At 44.0% G+C, this 19,543-nt stretch overlaps 1 protein-coding gene across 5 annotated transcripts in view; it reads right to left on the bottom strand.

The window, feature by feature from the left end:
* The window catches only part of SH3PXD2A (SH3 and PX domains 2A), a 254,832-nt gene that overhangs the window by 53,450 nt on the left and 181,839 nt on the right, over positions 1–19,543 (bottom strand). For 3 of the 5 annotated variants that reach the window (XM_061458832.1, XM_061458835.1, XM_061458834.1), the window contains one exon: positions 9,838–9,969. In XM_061458832.1, coding sequence (XP_061314816.1) covers positions 9,838–9,969 — 132 coding nt within the window. Of the gene's footprint in view, positions 1–9,837; positions 9,970–18,688; positions 18,737–19,543 lie in introns of all 5 variants that reach the window. The other 2 variants (XM_061458831.1, XM_061458833.1) reach the window with 1 other exon arrangement.

Here is a 19,543-nt window from a genome sequence, read left to right as displayed (position 1 = left end):
TTTCTTAAAGCAGTCACATCCCAAGGAATGTAGCCCACAAGGTAACTACAGGACTCACTGGAAGGCCCCAGTAATATCCTTGTATCTTCTTGGCTCCAGGTAGTTTCTTGCAGCAGTGCTGAGCTGGTGACCTATTTGGCTGATATAGGAAACCCAATCATTAGAAAGTTTATGTGTTCTAATACGAAAAGCAGATTTTCCTTGGAAACATTTTCTTGGGGCAGGTTTCAGGGTCCCAAAACTGGCAGTGACTGCCTAAACAGGGGAGGTAATGAGCAAAGGCTCCAACCAAGGATTCCGTGTAAAATTTTTTCCTTTTCAGCTTGCCATCCTGGGCTCCAAACAGGGTATGCAGTGGAAACAGAGAATTTAACTGTCTGCCCAAGTATAGAGTCTCAGCACAGTAGGATTAGATGAGACATGTAAGAGGAGGGAACTGCTTGTAGGCAGGTGTAATTTCAGAATTGAAGTTTTCAGAGGCATGGTAAAATTTACTGTTCAAGAGTACCTGGCTGTGTTGTACACCAAACCTGAAGGTAGCATTGCTTGTGTCTTGGCTTCTCCACGCTTACTGATTTGCCCTGTTCCTCTGAGGCTAAATTGCTTTTATAGACAACTACGTCTTCAAGTCCATGGTTTCAGTGGTCACATCCCACCCTCTCTCCAACAGCCAGACTAACAGGGCAGTCTCAGAAGTCCTGGAACAGATTTCATGCCCACAGCATCCAAACACAAAGTCCAGACTGGCTTGTTCTCTCTCTCCTGCTTCTAGAAGTGGTCTTAAAGTTCTCAATCCTTTGGATATGGGAAGTCAAAACAGCTGCAGATAAACAATTTTTGCAAGGGCTGACGCAGGTTTTTTTCTTGTTTGAACTACACTTCTTGTGGTTTGCAGGCAAGAATAAGTCTTCACACGTGCTGACCTGGCAGCCATGTGGGACCTCTTTCAACCCTGCCTGTGTGAAGGCTTTGCCCTGGCAAGTGGGCTTGCAAGGGCACAGGAACTCCTCTGTGTGGGTTTCCATTTCCATTTCTTGAGAGATTAGAGAACTGTACAACTAAAAGAGTAGCATTTTGTTCCACATCAGGCCAGGTGGAGGGAAGTTTAAAAGGGAAACTGTTTACTTCAGTAGGATGCTTAAAAGAAGCAGATGGGAAAAACCCAGCCCTGGAGATACACATTTAATATATCTGGAGATATATTCACAGCAATAACCCTTCCCCCTAGTGCAGAGAAATTTAGGGGTGGGGAAGAGCTGTTCTACAGAGACATGACATCAGCTAAAGAAAAGGCAAATAAATGCAAAAGTCAAAGTGGCTGGACTTCAGATGTCTCCACAAAAAAGGAAAAAACCCAGCCCACATAAGTGAACTAGCTCTGTTGGAATATCGGCTAAGACAAACAATGTGAATGGGACTAAAACCATATATATATAATAGAATAATACAAACCACAAACTATATAGTCCAAAGCACTTGAGAAAATATGCTCCAGAGGGATGATTTGAAATTGGAAGTTCAGTTTTATTATGTCTCTATCTGGAGAGATGTTCCAACTTAAAAGCAAACACTACATAGAGGCAATCTGATAGGTACTATTAAAGAGGAGAATGCTTAAAAGGAATATGACTCCATGACATCTCTTGTGTCCTTATCATTTATTAATGATTCTTTTCCCTCTATAGGAGAATGAAATGAGGCAGCATTGCTTGGAAAATAGTAATTGATTTCTTACTGCACTGAAAACTTCCATGATGAACCAAAGGCAACATTACTACTAGCTAACTTTAGCAAGGCTTTATGAATGCACTGAAGGTCACTTGAGTTTGACATTCAGCTGCTCCCAACTTAGATATTTCAGGCCACCAATCAACTCCATCCCAACAAGCAAAATATCCCTACTAGCACAGCTCCAGTGCATCCTGGAGGTGTCCCAGGAAAGCTTCAGCAGAATTAGCCAGTAGTAATGTTACCAGAAAGCCATATTTCAAGTGTTCATAATGAGCTTGTCACTAATAAGTCAGAGCAAGTGCGCACTGCAATCCAAATCTGGGCAAAGAAAAACCAAGCAAGGATGCCCGTGAAATGCAGAAGTGATGGAAATGTCACAGCACAATCTTTCCTGTCACAGAGCAGAATGAGTATTCCCAGCTGAAAAGCAGGAGCACACCTCAATCCTTTTGCACAGTCTCAAAATCGTAGGTGTATCACAGGTGACAAAGGAGAATAACCTTATTTTCCACAGTGACAGAGGATGACCAACAAGCACTAGGATATTAACAACCCTGCTTTGGTTCCAGCATAAAGAATTGCCTTCCTAGCTCTTAAACACAGAAACAAACGTCACTTGCCATGTAAGTTACTAAGCAGGGAGAGGAAAGCCATTTAGACATCACAAGACAGCGGCATGAATGTTACAACACATTAATTAATTCAAGCATTTTGTTTTATACAGCAACCTCCCAACCTCAGCTGTTGGTGTGGTGATGCTCAAGCAATATGCAGGTCTAGAAACATCACTCCCAAATAGCTCATTGTTTAAGCCTATGTACAAGGCAGCCTTGAACTGCAGCTCAGAGACAACTGCTTCAGAAATGTTGTGGCATACTTCCTTTCTGGGCACAGTAAATGCAAGTTAAAGCCTTTAAACTCAAATGAGGGCGTCAGCCGTACCAAAACCCTTTGGATGCTGGAAGTTGAACAGCCAGAAAAAGAATGCAGCCAGCACCTCCTTACCCTTGCACAGGCACACATTCAAAAATACAATCAGATTAGAAAAAAAAAAGGGGTCAGAAAATAGTTTACAGAACAGAATCACCAGAGAGGTCAGGGTAGGCTGCCAAGGGCTGCTTCCAGCTTAGTACAGCTGCTAAAGTCATTAGACAGTGTCACCCCACCCCCGGGCTCCCAGGGGCAAGAGCAGAGGAAGGAGGGCTCCTCCTCATCTCCTGCTGACCAAACTGTTTCTGGTGAGTGTAAATTCTCTCCATCCATTCAACATTTGCAAACAAACCGCTTGGAAGAGGGAGTGCCTGTTCACAGGGTTGGTCAGCGCTATATTCCCAGAAAGGAGCTGATCTCCTGTGAGAACTTGGCTAGAGGAAGTCATCACATCTAGTTTTACCTCTCTGCTCTAAACTTGAGGTCCAGCACAGAACCTGGATTAGTCTAAATGCTCCTGTCCATCCTATCACTGGCTAGTTTACAACAAGGCGTCCAGGTTCCCTTCACAGATGCCATCTTCCAGACAGCTAAAGTTCAAAATAAAAAACCCCACACCTTCGCAACCAAACACACCAACAGGATGCTTCGCTTATACTGTTGCGTATCACAGTCTCCAAATAGCCTGAAGACACTGCTGCAATGAGACAAGCGAGAGCCACTGAGTATCCTTACCCTCAACACAGATGTCTCAAACTCTGTCTGCACAGAGAAGCGCCTCTCCAGCCTGAGCTGCAGGCATTTGAAGCAGAAAAGCATCTCTGCTTTGCCAGCATTGTCCCTGTTTGGAGGGAAACTTTACAAACTGTTTTCTAGGACATTAAAAACTTTCCAATAACTCCTAGCCAAAAATTCCTGATCACCCACCCTGCCTCCTCAGATGGCCTATGCTTGTCTGCCTTAATATGTACACTGGGCAGAAAACTGGCAGGAGAGGAACTGATTCATAAGTGGATCAAGTATCCTCTGCTGCAGAGCTGGTGACAGGCCCAGAAAGGAAGGACACATGTCAAGGCAGCTCTGCCTTCAGGACACTACATACCTCTGATTCTGAAGTAGGGGTTTGGGGTGGTCTTCCCTTGAACTCAGCTCTGCTTGTTAGAGACTTATGAACAGTAGTGCATACATGAGTAGCTGCACAAGCTATCCCACTTATTTAGTGATGACCACTCACCTAAACCTGTGCACTGGGATGAAGCCACCAGTGCTAGAGAAAAGGTGTTCAACCTGCGCAAGTGTTTGGTTTTCCTCCTCAAATTCCAGGCACAGCTCAAGGACTGATGAAGAGAAGGGGCTATTGATATTTACTTTTTATATCACAACCATGGTCTCCTAAAGTTTAAAACTCACATACATGGCCATGCTGGAAAGAAATGAAAATGCAGAGAAATAAAGTAGCCTTTGAAGGGCAAACAGCAGGGCAGGGCTGGATTTACAAACAGAAATCAAGTCCTGCATCACATGTGATGGACCACATTCTCCTTGAATGCTTTGTACGGAAAAAAGCTTTCCAGGGAAAGCCAGCATGCACGATTGCACTTGAAATAAAGCATGATGTTTGTAATTAGGTGTACTGTGTCTGCCAACAGATCTGATCAGTGGATGCAAAGTTATTGACAATTCATAAGCAAACATGGTAACTGCATTTGCAATTTGATGTAGAGCTACATCCACATTTGAAGCCTAGGAAAATGCTAGTGCGTCACTTATCTGTTAGAATAAACAGAAGTGTACTGGGTTTTGGCCAACGTTTGCAAGACTTTACTGTTACTTTAACTTAACTAGTATTTCAGTAGAACAGAACCAAGGCTGGGCTAGACCATAGTGCCTACTGTAACTTAGAAGGACACACAGAAAAGTTGTGGGCAGAAGAGAGAGGCTTGCTCACAGTGTCATTTAGCAATTTTGATTATTTTAATTGAGATTTCTTTTGCAGACAGGAGTGGAATACTTAATGAGTATTTTAGGGATGTGGTTTAGTGAGGGAGGCAAGTGGCAGTGCAAGGTTTATGGTTGGACTTGATGATCTTACAGGTCTTCTCCAACCTAAATGGAGATAATACTAATGCTCAGAGGCATTTGCTAGCATTGCATGTAATGCCATGCTCTCCCCATGTACAAAGGAGGGACCACAAAGACTCATCCTAGAGAGAGTAGTACAGCAGCAGACAGCAGATGTAAGACAGGAACAGTGTTCTTTACAGAATTTAAAAAGAAAACCCCCAACAACACTAAACAAGGGATACCAATCTTCAGTTTTACTTGTAAAAACAAGTGTGGCAGGGGGGCTATAGGCATGAAAGACTGATCCATGATTTGCAAACAAATCCATGTGTCTCTATTTCTACCTGGAACACTTTAAGGGTGCATCTTTAGCCAAGATGCAGTAGTTAACCACAAAGGTAAGTAAAGTAAAACCACTCACTCAACCCTGGAAAGCAACACCTTCAAATAAGGATTATATGTTCCCCATGAAGAGGCAGAAGCCTAACACAGAAAGCCCTCAATCTAAGAAGAGGGAGTTTGCTGTAGGGAAGCCAATGCATCCCCAGGAGTCAAAGTTTTAAGAAAGTTGTGGCTTGTTTATGTCCCCCTTCTAGATCATGAATGCAGCCAGGGAAGAGCACAAGTAAAACCAAACGGTGTAGCATACCACCAGGGACGTGCTAGTCTCCTCATACTGCTTGGACAGCCAGCAAGCCCCAAGGCCCCTAAGCCAGGGCATCCTGATGAGCAGCGACCTCCCACAATACTTCAGTACCATGTCCCACGTCCCAGCTAAGAAGCAAAGAGCAGCCTCCCTTGCCAGAGATCCCTTTAGATCCCAATAAAGTTGCACTAGCCATAATAGCTTTGTTTTACGTATTCCATGTAATATAATATTGGAAATTGGTCTGCAGTTATGTAATTGCAAAGGAAATGGCTATGGTCCTGCTCAGCCCAGCTGAAAAAAATGTCCCCACAGTGTTTCCACCACAGACATGGTTCTCAGGGGCTGCAAGGGAAGAGCACCCGTTCTGTCTGTGAGCAGAGCAGCAGCAGAGGCAGAGGTGCTTGGGACTACGCTTATACTTCACCATCTGTCAGGTTTTCCATTGCAAACACTGCCGCCACAGTTTATAGCTTGACCATTTCCAGCCACATCCACACAAAACTTGGCAGAGAGAGAGCTGCTCTGGCCCAATCCCTCCCCCTTCTACCTTAAAGAAATCTGTGTCAGATTCCTGCTTTAAAGACTCAACATTTCTTTTCTGCAGCAGAAATACATTTTTAAGTCATTCCACAAGGCTTTATTTTTGATTTTTTGTTAAGGTTTAAAAGAAGCCTGTGTACTTGACAGACAAGATTTGTCAACTAAACTTGTCAAAATCAATGTCAGCTACTCATGTTGTTATTCTGAAACAGCTCAGAAATGCTGAGTGCAGGTTGGTTACACAGTGCCTTTAAACAAATCACAGTCACTTCTAGCAAGGAAAATGAGCTCTGTAACTGCAACCTGTTCCCAAATACCACCTGTAGAGAATGTAAACCTCTGGGTTTCTCCTGATGTATTTGTGACCATTGCTACCTGCAGATTTTCCTCATCAGCTACAGAGGAGAGAAAGATCCACCAGATACAGCAGACACGTTGTGGGTCCTCTGCTCATGGAACCAGAATTAAGGTCTGAAGGACAATTTTTGTTAAGCCAAGATAGGCATTCACTGCAAAACCCAAGTACCAAAGTCTGAGAACTTACTAAATAATTTGTTCTTTAGTATGGAAACCCTACAGATTTCTTTCAGTCTAGCAACGTTTGCTTCCTGGCAAGTGCAGCAAGCCAGGTTACAGTGACCCATGGGCTTCATAAGAGATGAAGGTTTTCAGAAATTATTCACCACACATGCTACAATTACCTTGCTTTTAAGTCATAAAACCGAGCAGAAATTTCAGCTCCAAATGATGTCCAAGTTGTTAATTTTATTGGCACAATAATGAAGATAATCTTACCCAACTCTTCTAGTTAAAGGAAACCAAGCATGAGACAAGGCCCCACCAAGTGGGCTTGCACATGTCTGCCTACGAGACATCTTAAACACCATCTCCTATACAGGAAAAGTAACTGACTAATTCTAAACAAACTTAAGTTAACATAGCTTGAAGACAGCCAAGTAGGACTTGAATAAATCACACACCAAATTCCCTCCTCCTGCCCTATACACTGGCTTTGAAAGTACAGCTTACTTCCTTTCAGGGGGGTACACAACTTGGAGGCAACCATCAGAGGAGATGGTAAATCTAGCTCAGGCCCTAGAATTGTTTGGAAGAAAACATCCAGCAGGACATGAAACAGGCACCATTGCTCTGAAATGAGTTTTGAGCTCCCCATGTGAAAAGCATAGGGCCGTTTGATGAGTAAGGGGAAGGTGTTTTTTTCCCTACAAAGCCACGCAACAGAACCAAGTCCAGGTTTTCCCCACTCCAGGGAACAGAAGAACTTTTAAAGTGTCCCTAGGCATTACCAAGCAACCCTATTCAAAGGGTTTTCAAATCCAACTACCTCAAAGTACAGTTATAAAACCCAGATCGGACATATGATATGCTATATGCATGCTTACACACAAGGAAGTTTCAGGTATTGGCCTAGCAGCACACCCAATACATACTGTCCAGTCTGATGGGACTTCTCAGCCATGCAGATAACATACTTCCTTCCTTTCACTAAGGAAACTTCCTGCTGCAGGTGAAGTATGTAACACCTTACATTACCTTTGTCTGTCTGCATCAGGAGAAGAATGAGCTTAATTTATACAAACAGTTTCGCAACACTTGCCAACATAAACATGCAGTCAGATGAAAGACTACATGTGTGCACAGTCCAATAATCTATTTTCTTGAAAAGTACATCCCCATTTTCTTAGAAGTTATAACCACATTTTCTAGGCTTGCTTGCCTCACTAGACGGATACCCAAATTCAAACAATAGCCCATGAGTTTTGAAAGCTGGCACTTGAGAAACTTCCGCTAGTTACATTACATGCCCTTCATAGGTTCAGCAATAGCTGAAGAAGACAAGAAGTCATAGTATTAAAGTCATCCCTGTGGTGCCCCTAACCTACGATAGAGCAAGAGTGTGTTCGGACTCCTTGGAACAACTTAAACATGATTTCCCTGCCAGAATAGTTTAGACAAGCATCCAAGCAAACAATGCTCTCTCCATGACCAATCTGTGACTTATGTTTGTTTGGTTTTTTTTTAAAATGTATCTATATCTTCATTTTATACATACACACACACATATATGTAAATATATATGTAGGCAAGATCACAGCATTGATCTCAGGACTTCACATTTCCTTTCTTGTTTACATGATCATTAAAAAATCTGGCTGCTAAGAATCAGAATATGGCCTTAAGAACTGTAATCCAAGTTGAAGGATGCTTCCTTAGAAGAATCACATTTCTGGATCCACTAAATTCAAACCCTGACACTCTCCATTTATATCTCCACATACTATGTGGCTCAATACAATACAATGTGAACTATGCAAGGCAGAGAAGCCACATTAAAAGAAAACACAAAAGCACTGTAATTTAGAATTCAGACACTTCTTGCATTATTTAACAGCCCAATTCCCTTGGCTCCATAAGCCATTATCCAAGACAGGGACATCATGGGTATGAATACAAGTTGCCACAATAACCAGCCCTGTTCTGACAACAGTAATACCCACTATTGACAGTGAGGAGCCCTCAGGCTTGGAAGGGAGGATGCTTGTCCAGCAGCCCAGAAACAGTTTAAGAAGTCAAGACATTTTTCCCCCTTCACTCATAACGGTTGCTTTAAAATGGGGCAGATGAGCATTTTGGCCTCTACCAGTTTCATGAGTGATACAGTCAGTACCCAGGAAACAGGCATTTCTGTTCACCCTAGCCAGTGCATTTCCACACACTATCCTTTTGGACACCACACTAAATCAGAGGACAGCAAACTGGCTGTATCACTTTGAGCCAAACAAGCATTAGGCTTTCATACAGCAGAGAAATCACCACTCAATTGAAAGGGAAAAATACAATGCACGGTTATTCACAGCGATGACCAGACTCAGAGCTTTGGAAGCCGGATCTGATCAGGGTGACCTGGTTCCCTCAAGCTCTGGCATGCCCAGCTTCCTCCAGAGCCAGCAAGTTATGGGAGCCCTGCATGTGGAGCTACCACAACATGAGCCTTTGCTAAAGCATCTCCAAATGCTGCAGGTCCTCTGGATGAGGACATGCAAGTCACAAGTGGACTAGAAACCAGTCCTGGACAAATGCTTTGCATTAATACACAAGAAGCACTGAAGGGGAGGAGGAGGAGCTGCTGAAGACAGGCAGTTATTCAAACCAGCTGCTAACCCACTCCAGCCACTCACACATACACAGCCTCCCACATTTGTTCAGCCTGACTCAAAACTACCGGGCATCCAAGAGTTAAAGTACACAAAAGACATCTATACGAACACTTGCCAAAAAATCTCATTTTCCAAGTGCAAGCTGGTTGTTCCATGGATGGCACAAGAGATTTCATCTCGCTTTTACATGATAGCCTCTGCCTCCTCACATCAAAATTCTCCAGTTAACAGTTCTGCAACAAGTTTTGAAACTGTGCATGGCCACGTATATATCGACGCACATTCTCTCCCCTCCCTACCGAGCTCTGGGCCAGGGGCTAAGCTGTCAAGCCAAGTTTCATCCCAAGTAATTTTTAAACACTCATCCTATAAATCCTCTGAAAAGGGAGTTAGTAATGGAAATGCTGACACAGACTTGAAGAGACAGGAGGGCAACTATATCAGTGTAATATACATCAGCTTCATTAGCTGCAGATCCTTCTCTCCTTCACCTTCATTTTCCATTATCGTATCCTGGCTAATTAACGCACAAAACCTATGAAACATTCTTACAGTAGAAGGCAACATTTGGCCCCCAGCCCAAATCAACATTGAGAAACTTCAGCGTCCGCAGCCAGACATAGTAACCGAACCAGATGGAGCTAACGTACAGCCACAAGTAGTGATGAGGAAACCGAAAGAAGAGGAACACATGCAAAAAAACCCGGACCATTGGATGAGTGAAAAGCAGAAAACGTGTCTTACCGCTTTCATTTTTCTCTATGACATCCACGACCTCTCCAGCCTGGAGGCTGATCTCAGAGTTCTCCTGTTTCTCATAGTTGGACACCACCACATATTGCTCCAGGATCATGGGTTCAGAGCTAGCATCAGCACCTGGGGAAGGGAAAAAGCAAGCCGTAAGCCAGCTTCCAGCCATGGTTCCTTGAGAGCGACCTCCGTCCATCCGATTCACAACAGGCCAAGTTGTCACCAGAGCCAAGCGAATCAGCAAACAACCCTGGCTCACAGCATATCCCCAAATGGCTGGCCATATAGAAACAGCCTCCTCTGGCCCACAACCCAGCAGCACAGAGGGACATTGGAGAGAAGAAGAAATAAAAAAGGGGAGCGGAAAAAAAAACAAAAAAACAAAAAAGAGCCAAAAACCAGTGAATTAGCTGCAAAGTTTCACGATGGATTCTGAAAATAAACCTCTTCCCAACATGGTTTCCACAATCCTTGCTCCCATTCAGAGAGAAAAGTTCTGGGCTGAAGCAGCATAAATCCACAGCTGAGCCATTCCCCCCAGTGAACCCAAAGAACAAACAGCTCTCCCCTTGGCGGCTCAGCTCCTTCTCCACTCTAAAGGCTTGAGCTGCAAGTCAAGAGGGGGCTGTAGATGCCAATCATATTCGTCTGCACTGCAGCCCTTAAATAGAAACACATGAGCAGGACTGAAGGAGAGGGAGGTGGGGTGGAGGGAGAGAGGGGAGGGCGGGGAAGAGTGTTTACTTGAAACAGAAGAAGAAAAAAAGAGAGTTATAGCTCCAGATCCTTGCTCAAACACAGCCACCCCCCGCCTGCCCCCCACCAGCTCTGCAGTTCCGCATTCCCCATGGCAGAGCCGCCCCGAGCGGGACAGGGGCACAGCACACTACGGCTTCCCCCTCTCCATCGCTCATTTTTGGAGCCTTTGGAGCCAGCCTCTCCAGTTGTTTGGTTTCTCTTTGTATGAAAGGCTTTCGAGTGTCAGAGCCATTTATGAATGGGAATGGGCTCTCACACAAACGGGTGAAAAACGGTCCAAAAAAAACCCATTCTCCCTTTCCCCACACTCCTGGAATTTCTTCTTGGGTTTGTTTTTTATTTGACTTTTCCACTCTCAAACTGAAATCGTGCATTTCGGGATGGAGCTGCAAGGCAGGCACGCCACCGTGCCAGACAACGAGGGAGACCTCCTTGCACTGCTGCTCGCGGTATGAGCTGCATCTCAGCTCTCTGATGCAACATAAATAGTGCAGACAGGGGCCTCTGCACTCCTAAGCACCCACTGTGCTCTGCCTGGAAACTGCCTTGAGAAGTCATGAAAACCTTTAAGACATCAGGGTTTCTTAATTTGCCCTCATTTATGCACTCTTCAAAGTGTCAGACCAGAGCAAAAAGCACTGACAACTTCTGTCTAAGAGCCAACATGCCTTAATGCAAAATTATTTTACGGGTTTCCTGAATTACAGCAATGGGCATTAAGGCAGCGTAATTTGGGCCAAGAGCATTATTATACATTTTAAATACTAAGAGGCAGTTCCTGTCTCTCTAGATTAAGGTGGAAAGGGGAGACAGAAGCAGATGTGCGACTTGCTGAAAGTCCCATTTCACGTGATGGGGGCAGAGCCAGGAGCAGACTCCAGGTCTCCTGAATCTCTGATGAGAAATTGGCTACAAGAGACGGGAAGGAAGCAGCATGGTCTGAAACTGTCCACCAGACAAGTCAGGAGACTGACCGTCAAGCACAGGATACTCAGCACTGTACTTCCAAACGCAGCATGTTCATATGTATTGGGGCTAAAAATGCAAAGTGATTCTACAGACAAATAATTAGCATCCCTGCCAAGAGAGAGGTAAAGAATTCATCAGCCATTAAAACAGCATCCTGTGAAATGAAAATCCTAGAACAAAAAGCAATTAATCGAACCATTTCCTGAAAGGAAACGCTATCACAATGCCTCCCTTTGGACCAGATTTAAGAAATCCTGAAAATTAGATGACATCCTTGCTCCCTAAGCGTGCCTCTGACTCTCCTCAGGTTACATAGGTTAATTTTCTTTAAAGAGGAGTCATCTCCTCTAGAAGTTTGTGTTTAAGAGATTTCTATAGATAGCTGATCCACAGCCAGCAGTGGGAATAGGGGGAGACGACCATGAACTGACAACATGGAAATTTATAATGAAAATTTTCACCATAGCTGTTCATTCCAAATAAGTGTCGTATTTCTGTTCATGATGAATCAACCTGAATTGTGTGTTCCGGTTTAAGCCACTGCTAACTAGGTTACCCAGAGTGTAATGCGATGCTTTTCCCTGTTTCACACTGCTTCCTACACAATTCCGTCTCCAGTCCGTAATGGAGCAGCATTATCATCTTCGTTCAGCCTATTTATGCAATTAACACCTACAACCCCAACTTCGTTCTAGTCTTAATATAAATACTAGTTCCCTAATCAGAAACAAAAAACCATCATGGCTTTATGTTTATGCAGAAAATTCATTGTGTGGAAAGGCAAAAGGGAGCAGGGGAAATGAAGGAAGCTACTTGCGAAATAGACACCCCAAATGTCTTCTTTCCTCTAATCTCCTACATAATTTTCATGGGAATAAGGGAAAAAAAAAAAAATCACCAAAACACAACACTGGCTCGGTAGCAGGAGCAGTCAGTGCTCACGTGATGCACATGTCCCTGCTGGGAACAAGGAGAGGACCAAGCAGGCTGGCAAACACCCCACTGTCAGTCACCAAGGCTGAGCCAGGGACCATGTGCCAGGGAAGCACCCTTGCCAGGAAACCTGGAGAAGCAGCACTTCCAATCCACCTCCACAACTCTGGCTCCATAAAAAGTGGGTTTACAACAGTCTGGCAAGATAGGTTATAGCTGCACTCACATATCCAAACCCCAGCAGAACTTTACAATGCCATTTACTCTGTCCTGTCTTGGATAAGGTACTCATTGCAGGAGAATTTCTTTGTCACTACACTGGCTGGTGCAACATGCACAATTAAGAAACTGTTTTAACAGAAGCTTTTGTAAGTGTTACAGGGTTCCTATTAAGACAAGAGAAAGTAGAAATACATTCTTTGCTCCAGGAAGTAATCAAAGTCAAACTTGTTCATTTATAGGCTGCAGCATATCACGCTTAGAGAGTATCTCCCTTCAGAGGGATGGGGTCCCTGTGGCTCCCGGAGTGATGCTTGCCCAGGATGAGCCACTGCAGGGTGGGGAAGACTTCAGTAACTATAAAGGAAGAGAGAAAGGAGGAAGGGATGGAGGAAAGAAGACCGAGAAACAGCTCCTCCCAGTAATCAAAAGCCTTAAACATTTTCTGGGTAGCCTGGTTTAGGTTGTTCCTGTATTCCCTTCAGGAACAGTCAGTAGGGGAATATACTTCAACTGTCTTCAGCATCCCAACCTCCACAAGCATTTTTAAATGAATTATTCCTCAATGGCACTCAGGATGCCCACAACATTGCCAATATGTTAGGTTAGGATGTGGGTTTTTTCCCCCCAAAGGGGATACAATAGAACAAGACAGGCAACACCAGAGAGAGAGCAGTTGTACCCACTGCCGTGGGTGCTGCCACATCCCTGCCAATTAGTTCAGGTCAAGCTGTAACACAGGACACAGCATCGTACTGAAGCGCAACAGGCTGCTCAGTGTGAGGCATGCCAGAGAAGAGGGATGCAGAGTGGCACGAGTTCCCCAGCAAGCTCACATGCACACTGCAATGACCCTGACATTACAATCCCTCTTTCAAAAAGCCTCTTCAGCCCAGGAAGGAGAAGCAGAGAGCAGAGGATAGGGTAAGGCTGATGTGCCAGGTAAAGTTCCCCTTCCTATCCCCCAAAAAAGCAGAATTAGTGTTTTGGTTTAGCTCCAACTTGCGAGCCCTCCCCAGAGCAGAGCACATGAGAGATTGCTGCTGAAATAAGAGTTTGCTTGCCTCTCCATTTCTTTTTGCCTCGAGTCCGTTTCCTGGTTAAAGTCTTGAGGATACCCCTCCTCCTCTCCATAGGGCTCCACTTTATAATCCTCCCGCTCCTCACCTCAGCGGTTCCCTTCCCAGGGCTGGGCAGGAATGTCATCGGAGCTTGTCCATGCTCCTCACAGCTGGCACTATTAAGTGACACAGTTGCACCCTATCCCCCTCACCAGGCAGTGAGGAGGAAGCATCATTCCTCCCGCTGTACTCAGAGACCAGCAACTACTGTGAAAGCCTCCTAAACAAGACAGCGGAGTGCCCGTTCCAAGCAACGTCTTCCTCCTCCTCCTCCTATGTTGCAACAGCTAAGACCTATGATGGTTTTGCAATAGCCAAAAATTAAAACCACCAACCGGACTCCAAAAATAAAATCATCTGGATATGGAAATCTGAAACTCCTGATCTTTGCCAGAGTACTCTGTTGTTATCAGGCTATAAACATGTCTGCTCTTTTAATCCATACAGCACACAGGCTTTTATATAGCCCTTTTATGATTATCAATCGAGTGTTTACAGATTCTGACTAAATGAATTAGTACTGGGCTGGTCAGTGGAAGCTTTGCAGAAGCAGCCAAAACCACAGAAACGGTCAGCGAACGCCATGAGGATGACTCATGGCTGAACAACCAGCTGGCAGGTAGTCCAGCCCCACTGACCTGGGCACAACGGCTGAGGACACGTGCAAGGTCTGCACACAGGGCTGTCTGGCAGAAGGCAGCCCCCAGTGTCGCAGCTTTCCATACAATAAAGTCGGCGCGTTGCACTTTTCTGCTCATAGGGAGGAGTAACTGTGGTAGCTTGGCTCTAGAGCTGTGGTTTCTTGTTAAAGCCAATTCTTGAAGGGTAAGCCTTTACTTATCTCTGGAAAACTCCTTTTGTGGAAGGAAGAAAATACCCAGAATAGCAGCAGCAAGCCTACTTAAAATCCTCAAATCAGTCTATCCCCTCACAACTATCATATGCCCAGCTCTAAACACAGGGATTTTCTTCCCCTTAAGACATTACCCCTTTTCTTTCTTATCAGAAGGACCATGTCGCTGTGCTAAATAAACATATTACAACTGCATACTTTGAGCCTTCCACCAGTGATCTATCCCCAAGTACTTTAAGACAGAGAGCTTAGGTTTGCCTAAAAACTGGGTTAAGTGTCTACTGCACACAAGATAAAGAACAGGCTTTACCACATAAAGCACACGAGATTACACAAGAACTCGCAATCTTACATGGGTCTGTAAAAAGCAGTTCCTAAAATAACCAGTTCCTAGAGTAAGCAGTGGGATGAGACTGATGAAACCTCCTACAAATCTCCCTGGGAACAATATAGATTTAGACCAAAACAAGGTTTCTAAGCCCAAGATCTCTCTTCTATTCAATGGGGGCTTTTTGTCTCCTATTTTTGTTTATTCCTTGTTCTGGGTTTTGTTCTTAATGTGCCCTAAACAATCAGGCCTTTGATTCATCTCCTGGTTAGCCCTGCACCGCAGCCTGTCACTCCTCAGCCCCTTTCCCATTTCCCAAAAGGCAGACTGTAATTGCACGTCAGTTATTCTTAGTGGTAAAAGGCAACTCACGTCTTGTGGCAACAGGAAAGGGGAGTAAGTCCAGTCCAGTCTCCAGGTCTTAGCAATAAAACAGCACTGGCAAAAATCCCTTTGCTTCATTACTGATGATATACATATTGGATAAGCCTATCAAATGGGTTAACACAGTATCATTTCTGCAGCTCTCTCCTGAGCTCAGCCAGGTAGCTCCTTTGTGAAGAGCAAAGCAATTCTGTTATGCTTTCAGAAAAAGAGTTTCAAAGCAGGTGACATCCCGCAGTTAGGCCAAGATGGGACTAAAAGCAGAAAGGCATTTGTCAGTTGGAATCCAACAGCTTTAGTAATTCAGAACGCACAAAGCCAGAGAAGTTTGGCCTAAAACCTTGTCCAAATCCAAAAGAATGCCTGAGAATAAACCAAGGTTGAGCACCAAGCACCCAGAGACGGCCAGGTCATGTGCAAACTCTCTCACATGAGGTCAGCAGCCACGATTAATGTACAAGAAGTTTCTCCATAACTGAGCATCTATACGTACACTTTCTTAACTCCACAGCACTCATGTGCTCTGCAAGACTTTCAGTACATAGGGCAGTGGCTTCCTTGCAGAGTATCTAAAATCTTTCTTGTTATCTTTCTGGCTACACATGCAGAAATCTGGCACAGATGGGAACTCCATGAGCTGCATTAACTCCCTCCTGGTCCCCTGGATTGCTACTACAAGCCAACAGCATGAGTTGCCACTAAGAAGGGAATATGACCCAAAATCACAGAAGCCGAAAATTAACCTGATGTCTGGATTCATTCCCCAACATAAGGCACACACATTATTTTCTAGGACTTCTAAGAAAGAAGACCTGGATAAGCTTTCAAGAGATGGGACAAATGGCATCTTTAGGGTAGACTGTGGCTTCCAGCACTGGAGTATGTGTCTGACACACAGCTAAAACCAGCAGCAAAACACAACCCCTGTGGGGGAATGTGTCAGGAACGAGCTTGGCCCATGGTAAATGGCAGGCGCTCTCTCAAGTGAGTGCTCCAGTTCAGTTCTTCCTTCTTTGCAGTCCTCGGCAGCATTTCCAAATAAATCCTGACAAATGGATAAATTTAGTGCTGACCTTTGCCAAGGAGCTTGTTAAACCCAGGATTTTTTTAAATTTCATTTTTGATCTGCTGGGTTTTAAGACGGAGCCAAGAAAAATGAGAGGGTGAAAAGAAAAAAAAACAAAGTGGAGTCTTCTTTCCACTCCTTCTTGGAAAGCTGGCTCTCTGAGCAGTGATTCCAACCAAGTAGGTTACAGGTAGCAACAGTTAAGAATACTTAAGTATTTTGCACACAAATCTGTTAAACTGCTTGGAGATTTTCACACAGCTGCTAGACACGCTCTTCCACTAGGATGAAGTCACCTACATATGCTGGCATTTGCTCTAGTCCTGCTCAGCAGTGCTATGAATTCACGTTACTCCACGTGGCACAAAGCAGGCTAGCCAAGGAACTTAATGGTAATTGGAGTGCCCCAAATTAGTGCCCCACTACAGCACCTCTCAGGATCTGGCTGCATGGCACCCGTCTTTTTCCAAAGTACGTTATTAAACCATTTTTAATCCTTAGCTAGAGTCTCCACTTCATGGAGCAGGTATACGCCCTCAAATGGGGCTCAGGAAAGATGGCTTCTGTTTTAGTCCCTAACCCCCAGCCTTGGACACAGATATGTGCTATGCAGGTAAAGATCATTTTCAGATTTAGGTCTGCTCCATTAGCCTGCCACATTAGGATATAGCCCATGGCAGGTCTGGACTGAAGAGTAGCCCTGTTGGAAACTGGGGATTAATTTAGATGCTAAGTAGAACAAAAGGCCATGTGAACTGGAGCAGCATGGAGGGGGCTAAGTATCTGCCAGATATACTGGAAGACCTCTGAGCAGGACTGTGTATCAACACTCACCTTCTTGAGCACCATGCAATGCAATTAATCACTTGCATTTGCCCCATAATCATACACAGACTGTTTTTGAAGCCAAACTAGCAACATGCATTTAGCCAAAAGCAGTCAGCAGAAGGGTTCCCCCAGCCAGGTAATCTGAGGGCTTCTTGTCATTCTTCCCAAGTGATACCACCTCTTCTGTCTCCTCCTCACCTCTGCTCAGTCTCGTTCTGTTTCTCTGCCTGAACTCCCTGGTGACCTATCAACCACCAGGCTCCTGTGACTAAATACTTCACATATTTCTGCACTTTTATACCCTACTACCACCCTGAAATTAAACCTACTCTGCTAAGATCAGGCAGAACTTCCCCCCAGGGATATAATCAAATCTGTCAAGGACAACATTTCTGAAATCACAGCAGTCTTGCTTATTAAAAATCTCAGACAAGCAAGCACTCGGCCACCGAAGTTGGTGGGATTTTGTTCACATATTTTGAGCAGGGCATGAACTTGAATATTTACCAAAGCAGGCATTGAAAGCAGCAGGAGTGTTTATAACTTTCTTTGCCTCGAGACCTACATGTGGCCTTAACCAACTGCATGACCAGGCCAGCATCCTTTACAGACACAAGGTCTATGGCTCATGATCAGTTTTCCTATGTCTGAAGGAAGACAAGACCTCTTTCCTGGTACTCCACATCAGGTGAAAAATGTTTGCAGAAGAAATCCACTGGTTACTCAGGAGAAGTCCTGATTTCTTATACTATAAGGCTTAGTTTCCTCCTTGTATTGGACTACTATTACCAGAACCTGATGTCACTTAGAAGCTGTTTCCCTGCTCCCTCCTCCTTTCCAACATCTTGTGACAAGGAATCTGAAGCTCCTGTGAAAATTTAGCATCTTCCTCAGTCATATGTTTTCTATATAACCCCCTTCATACTTACTGCGGAAAAGCAAAACAGCATCTCAGAAGAACAAGCAGCACATAGTTATATTTCTGTCCTTTATCTTTATTCACAAAATTTCTCACTTTTGCGGTTCTTCTATCCTCCATCCCACATGGGATAGTGAGCGAGCAGCTGTGCAAGTATTTGTGCAGAGTCAACCCACACAAGAGGCTTTGGATTGTGGCTTTGAGTTGGGCAAGAAAGATGCAACACAACAAACTACCCCTGCTACCAGCAACACCATGGTGAGGCAGCAGTCAGAAAAGCAAAGCTCTTACTTATCAGAAATCATGCATTGTGAAAAACAATATATAGGTAGACAACAAGGTAGACAACAGATCCTGGATATCCACTGTCAGAAACCCACATTCAAAACAACTCCAAAACCACACACAGTTTGAACTACAGGCTTCTCTTTTTAATGGCATGCAGAACACCAAGACAAGAAATTACCTGGAGTGACACTCTTTTTTGGAGTCTCAGACAAACTGGACATCCAAACTTGGAATCCAAGAAGAGGGCAGATATGAAAAGAGAAAGTAATTAGAGAAACAAGAAAACAGTCATATCAGAAAGTCTGAAAGTTAGTCTAAGACAGCTTTGAAAGGAACATTAAGTTTTTCTTAAGAGTGGTGTTGGCATAATGGGGACTCACTTAAAGGTCAAGTCCTAACAACTATCCAGTTAATTTTTGTTTTAATTTAATGCAGGACTTATGAAACTGATCTTTAGTGATCCAATTTTGAGATCTCAGAATAAGATATACTCTGAGCTAATTCCCAGTAGGACAGGAAATGCATATCAAGAGACAGTTTGACTTATTAAGCCTCAGACCTGCAAAAGTATTTAGCTTTGCAGCTGTTAGCAATCCCCAAAAGACCAACAGGCAATTCACAGAGATTGAGCTTAGTAAACACATGCAAGTTTCTACAAGTGTTTTGTTATACCCTGGAATAGCATTAAGGAAAACAACAATAGACAAGCAATGCTCCATGGAAAAAAGTACAAAGCTCCAATAAAGGTACATTCAAAGCATCACTAGAAATACCACTTTCTTTTAGCCAATGAATACGGCACAGAAACCCAATTAAGGAGAAAGCTAACAGAGTTGCTACCAAGAAGGTCAAAAGATTTCCCTCCCCCTCCATGAAATGAGGTGCAAATACTTGGGTTGGGATTCTGGGAATAATTTTCAAACGTTGAGTGCTTGGGTTTGGGTTTTTTTGTTTCAATACACTGGAAGCATGTTTCACAATTTAGCAGGTTTGCCCCCTTTCTAAATGAAAACCGCAAACACTCCTCTTCTTG

The sequence above is a fragment of the Pezoporus flaviventris genome, unplaced genomic scaffold (assembly GCF_033815535.1).
Source record: "Pezoporus flaviventris isolate CSIRO_AGI_PZ_B2104156 unplaced genomic scaffold, CSIRO_AGI_Pfla_v1 ptg000029l, whole genome shotgun sequence".
NCBI classification, from domain to species: Eukaryota; Metazoa; Chordata; class Aves; order Psittaciformes; family Psittacidae; genus Pezoporus; species Pezoporus flaviventris.
Note: the sequence above shows the minus strand (reverse complement) of the source record. Positions and strands in the feature narration are given on the sequence as shown.